This window comes from Phocoena phocoena, chromosome 17, assembly GCF_963924675.1.
Source record: "Phocoena phocoena chromosome 17, mPhoPho1.1, whole genome shotgun sequence".
NCBI lineage: Eukaryota > Metazoa > Chordata > Mammalia > Artiodactyla > Phocoenidae > Phocoena > Phocoena phocoena.
The window spans coordinates 887,170-904,941 of record NC_089235.1 but is presented as its reverse complement, the minus strand read 5'-3'; the positions used below and the strand labels follow the sequence as shown (position 1 = coordinate 904,941).

At 47.0% G+C, this 17,772-nt stretch overlaps 1 protein-coding gene across 2 annotated transcripts in view; it reads left to right on the top strand.

Annotated features, from left to right (window-relative positions):
- The window catches only part of PRKDC (protein kinase, DNA-activated, catalytic subunit), a 149,203-nt gene that overhangs the window by 71,558 nt on the left and 59,873 nt on the right, over positions 1-17,772 (top strand). For both annotated transcript variants that reach the window (XM_065895584.1, XM_065895585.1), the window contains exons 37-47: positions 1,329-1,514; positions 1,895-1,999; positions 2,803-2,970; positions 5,703-5,830; positions 8,981-9,185; positions 12,007-12,185; positions 13,385-13,553; positions 13,734-13,799; positions 14,846-14,918; positions 15,910-16,058; positions 17,620-17,754. In XM_065895584.1, coding sequence (XP_065751656.1) covers positions 1,329-1,514; positions 1,895-1,999; positions 2,803-2,970; positions 5,703-5,830; positions 8,981-9,185; positions 12,007-12,185; positions 13,385-13,553; positions 13,734-13,799; positions 14,846-14,918; positions 15,910-16,058; positions 17,620-17,754 — 1,563 coding nt within the window. The remainder of the gene's footprint in view (positions 1-1,328; positions 1,515-1,894; positions 2,000-2,802; positions 2,971-5,702; positions 5,831-8,980; positions 9,186-12,006; positions 12,186-13,384; positions 13,554-13,733; positions 13,800-14,845; positions 14,919-15,909; positions 16,059-17,619; positions 17,755-17,772) is intronic.

The window sequence follows — 17,772 nt, the reverse complement described above, 5'->3', positions numbered from 1 at the left end:
TCCTGAAAAGTTTCTCCAAGAGAAAAAACCCAAAGGTCTTTCAAAAGGATCAGGAACCTGGATGACGGTTGTCTTCGCAACAGCGGAGTGCAGCCTGGGAGACAGTGAGCCAGATTTCGTGCACAGTTTCGGAAAGAGTACTTCTCACCTGAGTGGGAAGGATTAACGATTATGAGTGAGAGCCGAGTGCAGGTGTTTCAGGTGTGCCAGGTCCCCATGGGGGTCTGTGTCCTGTGCTCCTCTCGCTGGGAAGCTGCCGGGGGAAGTTCTCCACCGAGATGGAGCAGAAGCCGGGAAAAAGGAGGGCGTGGGGTCAGGGAAGTTTGCCGACGAGTCTCCCGGGGGCAGGGGGTGGTGACCTCCACTCAAGACCCGGACCGGTGTCCCTGACCCTCCCGAGGTGGCGCCCCGGAGATGGCTCACAGCCTCCCTGACGCGTTCGCACGTCTAGAGGAGACGTAGTGAATTTGGGAGAGCTTGATGACAACAGTGACAGTCACGATGAGAACAGCTAAGGGGTGGGGGCGCTGGGGCGCTGTCCCTCTGCCAGGCGAACGCCCACGTACAACTGTCTGTACAGTCGGCCCTCGTGTCCACGGATCCCCCTCTTGCAGACCGCGAGGCGCTGTAGTGCGCGTTTCCACGTTAAGTGCACCCACGCGGTTCAAACCCGAGTTGTTCAAGCGTCAAGTACTCACTTCAGGGAGATCAAAATGTCATGTGAGGAAGGAAATGTGTGCTAGTACCCAGCTCGGATCATCTGTGAGCGGAGCTACCTGTCACAGCAGCAGGAATATTGAATTAATCTAACCGGATTTAGGAGATCACTGTTGGGAAGGCAGTAGGACAGGAGATGTGCATGTACCTCCCTGTGCCCTTGCGTGCCCGTGTCCATGTGTCCCTGCGTGCGTGTGCATGTGTGTGTTTCACTGTGCGTTTCCGTGTTTGCACGTGTGTGTGTGCTGTTTCTAAGCGTGTGTGTGTCCCTGTGTGCATGCCTGTGTGTGTGTGCATGTATGAGTGCATCTGGTGGTGATGGTGACCAGAGAGAGCTGATTTCCCCTGCCATGGAGAATGGCCCCGACCAAGAAAACAACAGATAGCAGTTTAAGCATTATTTCATAAAGGGGACCACTGTGTGCCTTTGTGGGAAAATTTACATGTTAAAGTGCTGTGTTCAGATATGAGGAGTTGTGAAGTAAACAGCTGTTCTAGGAATAGCATCTTCATTTTCCAAGAATAGCTTTGAAAAATGACAGTAAATTCTGTTGCGTGTCTGTCAGCCTTGATGGTAAGAGTTTTTCTTGCTTCACCCCGCTCTGTCTCAGGTGAGCACTGTTCTGAATGGTCTGTTGGATCAGAGCTTCCGGGACCGAGCCAGTCAGAAGCACCAAGGCCTGAAACTGGTGGGTGCCATCCTGCAGAGCTGGAGGAGCTGCGGCCCGTGGTGGGCCAGGGATGCTGCCCCGGACAGCAAAATGGCCGTGCTGACCTTGCTGGCAAAAATTCTGCAGGTATTCTGAGAGACCTTGAAAATGTAGTTGCGTCTGTTGCTTATGTCTTTAAAAATTTGATGGAGGTTTCTTGAAAAGCTCATTTGTTTGACAAATAACTTGGGCAATTGCTGATTACTTACATTTTATACTTTTCCATTATTTTACATAATTATCTTTTATTCTCATTTTCATTTCTTATTCTTTATCTTCTCAGTGAAACTTTACATGCGTTGTCTTAGCAGATAGTTTTAAAATATTTCAGAACAGGAATTGTTGAAATGCTGTTGGCGCCCAAGAACAAATGTATAGGTCATTTCTGAAATTTAAAAAACGGAAAAATGCATTAAAGGAAATTAGAGGCATAATGTAGAAATGTGTTTTCATTTTCCCTCCTTTAGATTGATTCATCTGTATCTTTTAATACAAATCACAGTGCATTCCCAGAAGTTTTTACAACATATGTTAGTCTACTTGCTGATCCGAATTTGGGTCTACATTTAAAGGTAAGTGGTTGAAAAGATGTTTTTCAGATTATGTTCTCCATCTTTTTTCCTGTTCTGTATTTTTGTGTATTTGTGATATTTTCTGTTTTCTTATTATGGAAAATTTCAGACATATTCAGAAGCAGAGAGACCAGCACAGTGACGCCCGGATACCCGTCACCAGCTTTTGTGGCCCTCAGTCATCTTTCTGTTAATTAATAACAGAAAATATCTCTCTTACTTTTAGGGTCAAGAACTTAACAGATTTTGTAATTTTAAAGTCCTGTAGTAATTAGATTTTACACTCCAGTAAAGTGTGGCCTTCATGAAAACCATCTTTGTAGTGGAACATGAGGGTATTTCTTTGGAATTTTCTGCTGTATGTGATTAGTCAGGTTTCACATTTCTCAACACGAGGAGGTCTGGGAACTGACCTGCTACCCAAGGGAGGAAGGAAGCACACCGAGTGCTCTGAAGCCCTGAGTTCCGCAGTCGCCCCGTAGGGTATTCACGATAGTCTTTCCTCACAGAACTCAGGCAGCGCGCTTCTAGTAGAGGCTGCGTTTGCAGAGGAGATCCACACGCAGAGTCAGGCTGCCCTGTCCTGTGCTCACACGGGACAGCCCTGGCTCAGCCTGCGAGCCCGAGAGTGGAAGCCGAGGGCCAGGATGCGTCTTGCTGGTGGGTTTGATGCTGCCGAGGAGGTGTCCTGAAGTGGGCACGGAGTCCACACGTGTGGTGCTTTCTTGGCGCAGTCTTTAGAAAGCAGTCGTTGCACTTGTGCAGAATCCCTAAGCCAGTCTCACGTTGCGCTCGCTTTGCAGGGCCAGGCTGTGATTCTGCTCCCATTCTTCACCAGTCTCACTGGAGGCCATCTGCAGGAGCTGAAGCACGTTCTCGGGAAGCTCATTGTTTCTAATTTCCCGATGAAGTCTGAAGAGTTTCCCCCGGGGACTCTGCGGTACAATAACTACGCGGACTGTATGAAAAAGGTTAGTTTTTAGTAGTTGCAACTAAAATTAAGCACTGCTTGTTTCCTGTTAACATTTCTTAGTGAAAAGAAGTTAGTGAAATATTCAGAGTCAGAGAGTGTTCTAACTCGAAGGATTCATTTTACCTCATTTTGAAAGCTTGTCTGTGGGGGCCAATGCGTACCTGAATCCTTTGGGGCTATATTTTCTCCCATTTAAAATTTGTGAAATATTTTATGTGTAATGTATAAGCTTTGAAGAATAATACCGAAGAGAGCTAAGAAATAGAATATCACCTATATGGTGCAGTTTCTGAAGTTTAGTTGACTAGTGGTCATTTGAGAAATATCTAGTGGGTATCACTTAGTTAATATACAGCGTAAGTTCCCGAAACACCGGGGGCTTAGCCAAGAAACTAGGTTCTCTCCCTCCTGTACAGTTCTAGGTCCTCTACAGGGACCCCGTCTCCTTTACCTTCTTCTTCTCTGTCGTCCCCCACACGTAGCATCTGCCTTGTCCAGGTTGGCTGATCCAGCTCCTGTCTTGTCCCTTCTAGCCAACAGGGGGGAGGAGAGGGCAGGAGAGAGCATCCCTTTCCTTTAAGGGCTTAAATCCAGACCTTGCACGTATTAATTCTGCTGATAACCCACTTGCCACATACAAGCAAGTGAGACTGTGAATGTTCTTATTTTGGGCAGCAGTATACTCAGCTAAAACTCAGGGGCCAGCCAGTAGGGAAAACGAGAGAATCACCATTGGAGGGAGGGTAGGTGGTGGTCGCCCATACTCGTGATGGACTGAACCCTGGGCTCAAGAATACTAAAGATACTGTCTTTATTTTCAAGGAGCTTATAGTAAAGTAAGGAAGAAACGATGATTAAAACACACTGTTATAAGTGCCAGGGTAGAGATACACATACTCTCCAAGGATGGCTGCACCAGTGTATCCCGTCCACATGTTTTTATGATGTGACTTTCCGTCACATGGGGATAAAAGAGACGTCATACGTTTTGAGCAACGTAGTCTGATTTTTCTCCTGTTGCGTATGGGTTGTCCTTAAGGACTCACTAGTAACAAGAAAATAATGCAGTGGAAGTGATGCTTGTGATTCTAAGTCTAGCCTTAAAAGGTTTCCAGCTCATTCCTGGGTCTCTGGTCTGTGGGACCCAGTCACCATCCTGTACAGAAGCCACGCAGCCACACGGAAAGGCTGTTTACAAACCACCCATCCACATGGGTTCTCTCCTCCCTACCCTGATATGACTTTTTTCTTTCAAACATGCAGAGAAGTTGGAAGAATAGTACACAAGCATCCATATAACCATCTCTTGTATTCAGCAGTTAACTTTTTGTCACATTTGCTTTGTCTGTGTGTGCGTGTGTGTGTGTGTTTTGACTGAAACACTTGTGAGTTAGCTGCAGACATCCTGGTGCTTCACTGCTGAATGTTTCAGCAGCAGTTCCTGAGAGGCAGGCACCACGCTGATACTAGGCCCAAGAAAATTCTCGCTGCTCTCAGACCTTGTGCTGTTTCGTCCATGGTCACGTTTCTCCAGATGTCCCTGTGTTTGGCTGGATTTTTCAAAACAGGATCTAAGTAACGATTGGCTCGAATGTCATGTCTCTGGTGTCTTTAAATCCAGGACTGCTTCACCCCCATCCCTTTTATTTCTCTGCGACACTGGGTTTTGGAAGTAGCCCGAGCGCGTCTCTCGGATGCTGTCCTGTTTGTCTGATTGCTCCCTTGAGGTGCGTTTTGGCTTTCCTCACCCTCTGTGTTTCCTCTAAACTGGAAGTTAGGCTTCAAGCTTGGCCGTGAGATTCAGGCTAACCTTTCTGGCAACAACCCCACACCTGGAGGCAGGTGTCGTGCACGTCCCCTTGTGAGCAACCTCGCATCTGGTGGCCTGGTTGACGTGGTAACCTCCTCATTTCTCTGTCGTATGCTGTGTTCTTTCTGCACCATCATGCTGGTACCATCTGAGTTTCCTGCTCCCCAGCGATCTGCCAGCAGATGGTTGTCACGTCCACAAAGGTTCTGGGTAGATCTTTAGTACTTTCCCTTAACGTAAATGCAAGTGCAGACAGTCGCGGCACCTTTGAAGAAAGCTTCCAGTCTAAGAAAGATGTAAACCAACAGGAGAAAGGAACTCAGAGGGAGCAGAGGCAACAAGTCGAGATAAGAATGTCGAAGAGACTGTTCAGAGCAGCTTCAGAGAGGAGAGACAGTATATCAAGTGCATGAACTAGAACAAGAAAGCGCTCTTGGAAATTAAATACACGAAAGAAAAATTTAAAAACCTTCACCAAATGGAAGATAAGATTGCAGCTGTCTCCTAGAGAGTAGAGCAAAAGGACATGGAGATGGAAGATGGGAGGTGAGATGAGAACACTGGACCCACAGCCTGGAGTGTGTGTGCTGTGCAGTGAGGGTGGTGTGAAGGGCGCACGCTGCCGCCCCCAGAGGGCCCAGAGCCGAGGAGAGGCGTCGTGGAGGTGAAGAGAGGGCCCCAAACACTGTTGGAGGAAGAATATCTGCAAAACTTTTAGAGAATCAAAACTCAAATATTTAATGAACATTGTTATATGCCAGGCATTCCATAGCTGCAAAAATGACATATATTAGCATTTGTTAATCTTTGTGAATTGTTATAATTTGCTTTCCCTTTTTATTTGAACTGTCAAAAAACAAATCCAATGCAATTATCATCATCATCATCATCATTATTATTGGTGTGTGTTTCTTCTCTAGCTTCTGGATGCATTGGAGTTATCGCAGAGTCCCGTGTTGCTGGAGCTGATGACAGAGATTCTTTGTCGGGAGCAACAACATGTGATGGAAGAATTATTTCAATCCACTTTCAGGAAGATAGCCAGAAAGTGAGTCATTCCTAGTCTGGGATTCCAGGAACCATATGTGTGTTATTTCTGTGGGAGATTATCATCTCTGTCCTTGAAAACGATGAGTGCATTATTTCAGTAGATGCAGGTAAAGTTTTGACAAAATCCAGTGCTCATTTACTCATCGATGATAAAACTTGGAAAAGATCATCTGTGAAAAACCAGTAGCCAACAAAATATTTCATAGTGAAAGACTGAATTTTCCTCCAAAGTTGGGAACAAGGCGAGGATGTCTGTTCTTTTTTATCCAACATAGTCCTGGGGGTTCTAGCCATTGCAGTCAGGCAAGCAAAAGAAATAAAAGGCAGTCAACTTGGAAAGAAAGAAGTATAACTGTTCCTACTCACAGATGGCACAAGGCAGAGAATCCTAAAGATCTACAAGAAACTGTTTGAACCAATAAACAATCATAGAAAATTTGTCGGATTCAGAATACATAGTAGTCTAATGTCAGTGGTAGTTCTGTTTATGAACAGAGAACGTTTGACACTATAATTACAAATGTAATACCATTCATAATAGCACCAAAAAGAATAAAACACTTGGGAATAAACTTAACACAAGAAGCACAAGACTTGTACAGCAAAAATTACAACCTATTGCTGAAGGAAATTAAAAAATTAAAGATCTAAGTAAATGGAGAGATGGTCCATGCTCATGAGTTGGAAGATGCAATATTGTTAACATGACAGTTCTATTCAAATTGCTAGGTTTAATGCACTCCATATCCAGATTCCAGCAAGCCTCAGTTTTTGGGTACAGGAATTGACTAGCAGTTCCCAATATTTATATGGAAATGCAAAATACCCCTTAACAGCCAAAACAATTTTGAAAAAGAGAGACAAAATGGGAGGATTTTTCACATCCCAGTTCTAAAACTTACTCCAATGCTACAGTTGTCTCTGTGAAAATTAGTTAATATTTTTCAATTTTAGAACTTTTAAAAACAAAACAGAAGTAAATTTCAATCAGTGGCAGTTGTTATTCTTTTTTATGTTCACACTGTTCCCATCTGTGGCAGTGGGAGTCCATGGCGGCCGGCTCCTAGGTTCTTGGGCAGCCTTCCTTAATCTCTGATGTCTTTTACATGTCTTCTGGCTCAGCAGATCACTGCAGGCTCACCTTGACCCAGAGTCAAGCTGTTTCTCTAGAGAGCCCCGTGAAACGGCACCTAGAGACCACAGGCTGGGTCCTCAGTGAACTTAGTGCTACAGGGTTATAGCACTACTACTGGTTAGTGCTGTACTGAGGAATAGTTTTGTTTGTTTTAAGGAAAAGAAAAATATCCTGATACTTTCCTTTCAATCTTAACATTATGGGCTTTTTATTACTTTTATTATTTTTCCCTTACATTGTAGATTTTAATTCTTTTCTGTTCAGTGTTGTTTTTAATAACATTTCACCAGTATTTAATTGCTTTATCCTATAATACACATAAAATATTTTCAAAACTAACACTACCAGTATTACTACTAAGAATAATCATAGCTGGATGAAGTTAACATTTTAAATTTTATTTATAATTTACTTAGAATATATTCTCTGAGGATATACAGTCAAATTTTGTGTTCCAGAATCACTTGAAAGTGTTTTTCATTGTGCAGTTATTATACCAATTCATTAGGTATGCTTTAATTCATTTTCAGAGCTTAGAAGTTTTTGTGTTCTTTTTTTGACTTAATTTTCTCATTGAATATGTAAAATACATACGTGATTCGAACGTTAGAAGTACGTGACGCGCTACGTTCAGGAGCCTTGCTTCCCGCTCCTGTCGTCTTCTGCCCTTTCACCTTTTTTTCTACTTCATGTTTTCTACAGATCATGCTAAATCAGCACGTAGAGATCTTCTGCTTTCCTTTTTTTTGTTGTTTTTTAAACAACTGTGTAATTATTCACTGTTTGGAAGTACCATGTGTTTTGAAGCAGCCCCTACTGATGGGCTTTTGGTCAGTCTTCTGCTGATGAGAATAATGGCATAGTGAATAGCCCTGTGCACATGTCATGTTGTATTTTGCCAGTGTAGCTTTGGAGTGGATTTGTAAATGTGAGTGAAAAGGTAAATGCATTTGTGACTTTGCTAGATATCACCACATCCCCTTTTGGAGGCTGTATTATTTGCATTCCTTCCAGCAGTGGATGAAAGTATGTTTCATCACAGTCTTGCCAATAGAGTATATTGTCAAACATTTGGATTTTTTCCAGTGTTAATAGGGGAGAAAGGCTTTCTCAGTGTTGCTCTAATTTGTATTTCTTTTATTATGAGTAAAATGGAACATATATTCATATATTTAATGCTCATTTGCATTTACTTTTCAGTAAACCATCTGTTGGCCCATTTATGCTCTTTTTCTTTCCCTCCTCTTTCCTTTAGGTTTCTGTGTAAGGGCTGTGCGTCTCCACTGCTCAAAGCAGGATGCTCCTTGAGAGAACGGAAATCTAGGACAGTGTCCAGATGAATATTGCAGAGCCCATGTAGATCTAGTGGTGTCCTGCAACCTCACATTTTTGTGACTGAATGACGTTCAAATCCAGTATTTTTGCTCTGGGTCATAGCTAACTTCTGAGCGTCGAGATTTTAGAACTGGAAAGGATTTTAATGATCATTCAGTCCTAACCTCTTATTTTTATAGGCGGGGAAGCTAACGCTATTCCTAATTAATAGATGTATAGACGGACTCGTATACGTGATCATTCATATACCGTGTTACCCAGATGAGAAAACAATGGGCCAGCTGAATTCTCTCTGCCTGGCAAGTAGGAATGGTGGTTCATTACTGAGGAAGAGGCTGGAATTGTCTGATCAGGATTCATGAGTTTCAGGTTCTGGGATACATGATGATGTCGAGGCTGAGTCTCTTCCAAAGCCTTCCAGAAAGACCATATTGAAAGTAAATGAAAAAAGTTCTTTTTCCTAATGCCTAAATAGGCATGAGGATTTCTGGGGATGAGTTAAAATAACATGACCTATGTATAAATGCTCCTTGCATTTCCTGGTTTCTATACATATGATCTTTAAAGTTATTTTTCTGATTCATAGTCATTGGCGTTCACTTTGCTTGTAATGTCGTAGGCCGTCATGAAATATTTGTTGCAAGCCTGAATGTGCCTGTGATTTTCTCTTTTTCTTAGGAGTTCATGTGCAACACAGTTAGGGCTTCTGGATAGTGTGTACGGGACGTTCAGGAGGGATGACCTTCCCAGCGTCACCCGCCAAGCGACTGTGGACCGCGTTCTCCTCACTCTGTTGTGGCACTGTGACTTGAGTGCTTTGAGAGACTTCTTTAGCAGCATTGTGGTGGATGCCATTGATGTGTTGAAGTCCAGATTTATAAAGGTATCGTAGTCTGTTATTAAATTGAATGTTAATAAGAGGTGACAGGTCTCCATGGTCAGTGTGGTTAGAAACTGCCATGTGTTCAGTCAGGGGCGTGTACAGCTCAGGGAGCGTCGCCTCCATGTCCTGGTCTCAGCCTGCAGGCACGTGGTGTGTGCGTTAGTTTCCTCAGGCTGCTGTCACAGGGGACCACAGATGTGGCTTAGAGCCACAGGCCTTTATTTTCTCTGGAGAACTAGAAATCAGAACCTGAATAGAAATAGAAATCAGAAAATCTGTATTTTCTCTGGAGACCAGAAATCGGAAACCGTTTCCTGGGGCTGCACTTGCTCCGGAGGCTCTGGGGAGGAGACTGCTCGCCCTGCCAACAGCCTCCAGAGGCACCAGCACCCCTCGGCTCGTGGCCACGGTACCCCTTCCCGTGCTTCTCAGGTCACTTGGCTTTGTCGTCCTCCTCTTCTGTTTTAAACAGTCCGCCATTTTTCTTCTTTTATTGAAGTGTAGTTGACTTCCAGTGTTGTGTTAGTTTCAGGAGCACACCAAAGTGATTCAGTTATACATGTACACGTGTCTGTTCTTTTTCAAATTCTTTTCCATTATGGTTTATTACAAGGTACTGAATGTTTCCTGTGCTATACAGTAGGTCCTTGTTGTTTATCTGTTGTATGTGTAGTGGTTTGTATCTGCTAATCCCAAACTCCCAATTTATCTGCTCCGCCTCCCCTCCCCCTTGGTAACCACCAGTCTGTTCTCTGTGCCTGTGAGTCTGTTTCTGTTTTGTAACTAAGTTCATTTGTGTCATACTTTAGATTCCACATATAAGTGATACATGTGGTGTTTGTCTTTGTCTGACTTCACTTAGTGTGATTATGTCTGGGTCCATCCGTGTTGCTGCAAATGGCATTATTTCATTCTTTTCATGACTGAGTAGTAGTCCATCATATCTGTGCACCACAGCTTCAGCTTCTCTATCCACTCCTCTGTCGATGGACATTTAGGTGCTTCCAGCTTCCGCAGTTCTGTCTAATCTCTCTCTGCCTCCTGCCTGTAAATATGATTGCATTTCGGGCCCACTTGGATAATCTCAGGATCCTTTGCTTCATTTCACCTGTCTCATCCCTTCTGTTGTACTAGGTAACAGTCACAGGTCTGAGGCATTGGAATGTGGGTATCTTTTGGGGGCTATTATTCAGCCTGACACAGTCTAAACCCATTACAACATCAACTTTTAAGTCCAAAACCTCATCTAAATATTATTAGCACCAGTCCCAAATCTCATCATCTAAATCATATAAACCAGATATGGGCAGGTTTTGGGTGTGATCCATCTTGGGGCCAAACTCTGTCCATTTTTGGACCTGTGAAACTAGAAAACAGGTTATTTGCTTCCAGAACACAGTGGTAGGACAGGTGTAGGATGATAATTATAGACGCTCCTGTTCCAAATAGGAGAAAATGGAAGGAAGGAGTCTGTTTTCCAAAGCAAGTTTAAAATCTGGCTGGGCAAATCCATTAGGTTTCAAGACCTGGGAATAATGCTCTGTGGCCTGGTGCTCTGCCTTCTGGGCAGAGACTCCATCCTTGGAGTCATTCTTCTTTTTTCTTGAAGGTTAGCAGGTGTTTGCAGCTGAGTAGCTTTGTCTGTTTGTTGCCTGTAGAATTTGGGGAGTGCAGCATCCTTTTTTCCATTTCATTTTGTCTCTGTCCCTTTCAGTTCATCTGGTGTAACATTCTCAGAAACCTTCTGTCTCTTTCATGCTCATTCTGGAGATTCCCTCTGTGAGATAGGAGAGTCCCTTCCCTGTGCGCGGCTTCTGTGAGGTGGCCGAGCGCAGCCGTGAGCCACAGGCTTCGTTTCTTCAGCCATGCCCTCAGGCTTCTCGCCGAAGCATGCTTTCCCAGCAGCCAGTCTCCTGATGCTAGCGTCTTCTACAGTCTGCACGGGCTGAGAACTTCCCAGGTCATCAAGTTCTGGTTCTTCTTGCTTGACTGTTTCTGTCTCAAGTAATTTCTCCCACCTCACATTCTATTGTAAGCGGCAGAGGGGAAGCCAGGCAGTACCTCCAGCAAATTTACTCGGAAATCCTCTCGGCCCAGTATTCAAGTGCACGGCCTGCAAGTTCTGCCTTCCGCACAACTTCAGAAGACTGTTCAGCTAAGTTTTCTTGTTAGCCGCCTACCAAGGATCCTCTGTCCTCCAGTTTCCAAAAATCTGGTACTTACTTCCTTTTGAGACCTCACCAGCAACTACTTTAATGTCCGTATTTCTAATAAAAATATGTTTGTGGTGATGGGCATTCCCTAAGACAATATTGGCTTTCTGTTCACTTCCTTCTGAGTCCTCGCCAGCAGTGCCTTTAATGTCGATATTTCCTAACAGTGGTCTCTACAGGGCAAGCTAGGCCTTTTCTGTCATACATGGCAAACATTTTTTCTACCTCTACCCTCTGCTCAATTCCAAAGCCACTTAACGTATTTTTTTCATTTGTTGCAGTAAAGCTCCAGCTCTTGGTACCAAAATTTGTATTAGTTTCCTTAACCTGCCGTAATAGATTACCATAAGCTCGGTGGCCTAGAACACAAGTTTATCCTCTCACAGCTTTGGAGGCCAGAAGTCCCAAATGAGTTTCACTGAGGTGAAGTCAGTACTTGCTGCCACACTAAATAGAACACATCAACACTTACATCCACGTTTTAGCTCTTGGGCTACCTCTTGTTGAAGTGGTTTAACGTCTTTATTAAAATTATTTTCAATGTAAAGGGCGTTGAGTGTTAAATTTCATCTAGTCAGTAAAATACTTTTCATGTTATCTTTTCTTAGCTGAATGAATCTTCCTTTGATACTCAAATCACCAAGAAGATGGGCTACTATAAGCTGCTCGATGTGATGTACTCTCGTCTTCCGAAAGGTGATGTTCACTCCAAGGAATCTAAAATTAATCAGGTGTTCCACGGCCCGCGTGTCCCAGAAGGAAATGAGCTTACAAAGACCCTCATCAAGTAAGGGTTTACTTAATTTCGGATTGTATTTAATTTGTTAATATTTGTGATGCGTATATTTTTACGCATGTATATAATGTGAATAAATGTTTAAACGAATTTTTATAGTTTTCCTATGTACAGACTACTTAGATGGACATTAATTCAGCATGTTATTGGGTAACGTTCTATCCTAGACACATCTTCTATGCAGAGTAAAGCTTTTTCTTTTACTGTGTTTTCCTACTGTCTTTTCTCCCTCAATAGCTTGATATGTTTCTAGTGGTATGATTCACAGTAAGGAGGGATTTAGTGTATTTTATTTTTTCTATCATTCAAAATTAAAGGAGTGTCACATACTTCTAAGCAGACGTTTCGTAACGCACAGAGTAAAGTAGTCAGATCCATTTCCTCTGAAGCCGGCCTTCTGGTGAGGCTCCTCTGAGTGTCGGGCACCGGCGTGCCAGGTCTCTGCAGGCTCACCTTCAGCTTCTCCAACCCTCTCTTCGCGTGTCCTCCTCAGCGGATGACGTTGTCACCATGAGCGTCTTGGGGGTTGTGTTATTTTTCCTTCTGAATCTCTTCAACCTCTGCACACACCCTGCCGGCCCCAGAGCTGGTGGATTATGTCCGCGGGGCTCCTGGAACCAGTGGCTCGTGTGGCACTGGGGTTGCTGGTGAAGCGCTTCAGTGGCCTCCTGTGTAATAAGTCTCCCTACCCCGAGGCCTGCCGCTCTCAGCCCCGCTGCCAGAGTGACCGTCCATATGTTATAGGAACCTGATTGTTTTGTTTCCCAGCCTGAAGCCCTTCAGAGGGACCTCGTCCTAGTAGCAGGGGCCGGCAGGCTTCTCCCCTCGAGGGCTGGGCGGTAACCACTCTGGCTTCCTGGGCCCTGTGGAGCAGCTGGCAGCAGCGTAGATGTGGGGTGGCCGTGTTCTGACCGCACCGTGCTCACGGTGGCTGGCCGCAGCCAGCCAGGCGAGACCGGGCTCCTGGGTGTGGCAGCCACCCCTGCCTCCGCCACTGCCACCCCTCCATGCCCTCACAGTGCCCGCATGCTGCTTCCCCAGGGTCAGTTCAGGCCCCGCCTGGTAGAGCCCTTCCTGCCCCTCAGGCTGGGCCGCTGCCCACCCGGCTTGTTGCAGCCCCAGTAGGTGTGGGCGCCCGTGGGGCCGGCTCACCCCCCTGGATGGACTGACACTTGCCCGGCTGCCCGCAGGCTGTGCCACGACGCCTTCACGGAGAACATGGCGGGGGAGGCCCAGCTGCTGGAGCGCAGGCGGCTGTACCACTGTGCCGCCTACAACTGCGCCATTGCCGCCATCCGCTGTGTCTTCACCGAGCTCAAGTTTTACCAGGGCTTCCTGTTCAGTGAGAAGCCGGAGAAGGTAGGCCCCTCCCGACCGCCGGCCGGGCTGCCCGGGGTCTGCGCCCCCCGAGCCGCGGCGGGCGTGCTCCTCCAGCCCTGCATGCGGATGCGGAGGGCGGGACCCCGGGGTGGCGTCAGCGCCCGGCTGATATCACCACCTGGCACTCAGGCATCTTCATGTGGGGCTTTGCATTCACAGAACTTGCTCATTTTTGAAAATCTGATAGACCTGAAGCGCTGCTACACGTTTCCCATAGAAGTGGAGGTGAGTGAAATCTTTCGTGGTGTTTCCAGGCTACGAACACTTAGCAAATGCTTATAGAGAAACACACACGTTGTGCTGAACATTAACTGCCCAGTACTCACGTCTGCTGTACGCTGTAAACACTGGAAGCTTCTTACAGTTTGACCGGAGATACAATCTCAGGCAACTACAAAAAAATTGGTCATGACTCGGGTTTTCCCTCAACTTGTAAAGGAGAGAAAATGCCACTGAAAGGAGCTCTTAGGACACATCCCTGAAGTTGTTTTCTGAAGTTCCTCTGGTCAGTGATGTTGAGATCCACCCCGATATAGGGTTAGGCCCTGGGGGCCCTGGTGGGAGGGTCGGCACATCTCGGGCGCCGGGAGCAGACGTCTTGGGGGGAAGATGCTCTGGCAAAGGAGCCAAGCTCAGGCTCAGTCGAGCTCAGCGGAGGCTGGGGGGCAGCAGCCATTCACAGCCCGGTGGGCGGGAGGGTGGGCAGAGTGAGCGGGGGCTGGGGAGCCGGCTGGTGTTCTGGCCTCCACCCCTCGTAGTCTGCCTGGTGGCTCACAGGTTCAGGCCAGTGTTTGCTTCCCGCCTTGAGCCCTTTTGGAACAAGACTGGGAAGTTCTTTCTAGGCCTGTGTTCAGAGAACTAAAGACATGAAATAATAAACACACACGTCCGTTAAGCCTTCAGACACTTAACCGTGCATTACTTGTGAACTCCGCCGCAGCCGTGAGGTGCTGTGACCTGTTATGACTGCAGTCCAGGGAACTGAGGCTTATAAGTGCAGGCGGCGGGTCCCCGGGCCTGTGGCTGGAGGGGTGCAGCCCACGCGGGTCCCAGAGCCCGAGGGGGGCACCAGCTCCTGGCACCCGGCTGGGGTGGGGGGCCTTCCTGAAGGGCGCCCGCCTGTCTTTGTAGGGGGTTTTCAGTGCTTTTAAGTTTCGTTAAAGTTTTTGCTTAAAAGTTAGTATTTGTGATTTTTGCCAGATTGCTACTAAAATAGAAAATATGTGACCACGATTCTAAGAAATCTTAAATTGTCTGTTTTTGCCTAATAGGTTCCTATGGAAAGAAAGAAGAGGTACATGGAAATTAGGAGAGAAGCCAGGGAAGCAGCAAACGGGGACTCAGGTAGGACGTTTTCAAAATGATGAGAAAGATGCCAGTAGTTGGTATTTGTTATATAAATAGACAATACTTTAAATACCCCAGCGTTGAAACTGAATTTGAAAATTTTTATTTTCAAGTGGCAAATGGAATTGTACTTTGAAAGAAATGCAGTTAGTTAAACTTTAACAGCACAGAAACATCTCAAGGTGGCCAGAGGGGGCTCAGATGTGGTATGCTTTTTTTTTTTTTTTTTTTTTTGGTACGCTTTTTTAACAAAAGCAAGATTGACCTGCATTTATTTGCTTGTTTTTGGATTATGTTTGTGTGTTATTTAGATACTTTCAGAACCCTGTGTGAAAGTACAGTCCCATCCTACCCCTCCTCTCCTCCAGACCTCACATCGGCTCCCACCTCCCCGCTATACCCATGTCTGCTCCCTGCGTCCCAGGGAGTTTGCTGTGCTGTTCCCCTAGGTGGACTAATCTCGGCCCCAGAGGCCAGCATGGCCCCTTCCTCTAAAGGAAGTTCTCCTAGCCTCCCTGTTTAGAATCAACTCTCTCTCCCTCCACACGCTCCTGGTTTCAATTTTTTGCTTAATTTTCTTCATAGCTTTTTTTTTCTTCTTGATTTGAGGATAAAATCTGGACCAGTTAAGTTCCTTACATTGAATTAGTTAGTTCTTAGTATTATCTCTTGCAGCATTTACGTTAGGCTTTATGGGCAGAGTGTACATCATCAGAATTTTCAGTGCAAGAAGTTCTGTTAGCATCACATCCAAAAACCGGATCTAGTTCGACTTCATGCCTTTGTTTGCCACAGAGAGTAACTGCTCAGTGGGGACAGAGTGCAAGGAGGTCCCCCCGGGCTCTCTTTGCTTGTGGATCCGGGTGGTAAGTGAGAGCCACAGGTTTGACTAACGCCTTCGGTGCAGGTATCCGGGTATCACTTGAGCGTAGAGAAACCCATTTCTCACTAGTTTGAGTAAATGTAGTTCCTTCTCTTTTTGCTTCAGGCGGCCCGTGTTATATGTCTTCCTTGTCGTATCTGGCAGACAGTAGCCTGAGTGAGGAGATGAGTCAGTTCGACTTTTGTACTGGAGTTCAGAGCTACTCGTATGGCTCCCAAGACCCTCAGTCCACCGCCGGCCGTTTCTGGAGACGGGTGATTACTGAACATTGTTGTCTGGGGGGCAAGGGGAGCCTCGGGGTGGCAGGGCGCCGGCCTCTCGTCCTGGGGTTCAGCGTCTGACCCCGCCAGCATGCAGGGCGGGTTCACGTTAGCCGGGCTCCTCCCGCGGTCAGGTCAGTGTTTGCATCAGAGCTGCGTGAGGCCCTCCCGAGAGAGCTGACCGCGCTGGCTGACTGTTGTCCGTTCCCCCTGCCCCCCGCCCCCCGGAGGGGTGTTTGCTGTCAGTGCCCCGGCCTGAGCAGAGCCTCCTCCCTGAAGGGTGGGCTCTGGTGACGGGCAGGGGGTGCACTGGGTCTGACGGCTGCTTTGAGAGGTTGAGCTCAGTCTGTCTTCCGGGGTCCAGCAGCTCACGGGGTCGTCCACAGCTCACGGAGCGGCTTTTCCGGCACAGCACTCCGTTTCTAGCTTGGGCTGACCTCACGCTGGTCATTCTTTCAGAGGGAACCCTCCCCCCAACCCCACCCCGCCTCCCACCCCCTGCCCCGTCCCAGCTCTGCAGGCGGCCCGCCCCGTGAGCGGCCCCTTGCGTGGCGGTGGCTCTGGCTGCCCACGTGCTGAATGGGCCCAGGTACGGCCGCCCGTGGCCACGCACTCCTTTCCCCCCTCTCCGGGGGGCTTGCTGGGTGCGCCTGTCTCTCTCATCTCTCGTGACCCTGGGTGTGTGTCGGTTACTGTTCGGTGCTGAGTGAGCCTGCTGTCACTAACCCGTGACACCCCGCCTCTCTCTTCTGCCCCAGTTTGTAGACGTTACCCATCGCCTGGGGCCAGACACCACGGGCACGGAGGTTGTGAGAGGACTACGTGTCCAGGGCTGTCCGTCTTGGGAGGAGATGTTCTGGAGTAGTTACTGCCACCAGGGCAGACAGAATGACGGAATTCACTAGGGCCTTTTTTATTCCTTTTTCTGCCCACTCTCCACAAGCATTTAGTAGCCTAGGCTGACCTTTATCCAAACTGTGCTCTCAGCGTTTCTTACGCTGTTCTTTCCTGGAAGCCATCTGTGCTAGGAACCACCCAGATCAGTTGTGTGTGTGTGAAATACACCATACGTGTATGTAAAACCTCAGTGCAGCATCACACTTATAAAATGATTATTCCTGCTCTTTTTTCTTAAAAAGGATCAAGAATGTTTTAAAAGTTTTGTTCTATTATTGATTGAAATTTTAGGGGAAATTAAGGAGTTTACAGAGTTTTTCAAAGTACTGAGAAAAATCGGTAAAAATTTATTCTATAATTCTACTTCAGTAGCTCTACTTTCTATATAAAGTGGCAACGAAGAATGATGCAGGCTGCGGCTCTCAAGATGTAGAGGGTCTGGGCCGCCAGGATGCACACGACTGAACTTGGTCCGAAGCAGCGGTGTCTGCAGTGACACCCTGACCTGAGCGCGAGCCTGGAGGAGAGCCAGTGTGGCCGGGGGCGGGGGGATGGGGTACTTCCCGAGGACACGCGGAGACGTGAGGTCCCCTGCGTGATAGCTCTCCTCGGAGCAGCGCGCTGTGGGCCGCCACCTCACCGGCCTCTCCCTCCCCAGGAGCGTCCAGACCCCGAGGTCCCAGGCGACGTGCTGGAGCTGGAGATGGACGAGCTAAATCGGCACGAGTGCATGGCCCCCATGGCGGCCCTGGTGCGGCACATGCAGAGGCTGCAGGCCACTCGGCCAGAAGAGGTGCCTGGGCTAAGCCGG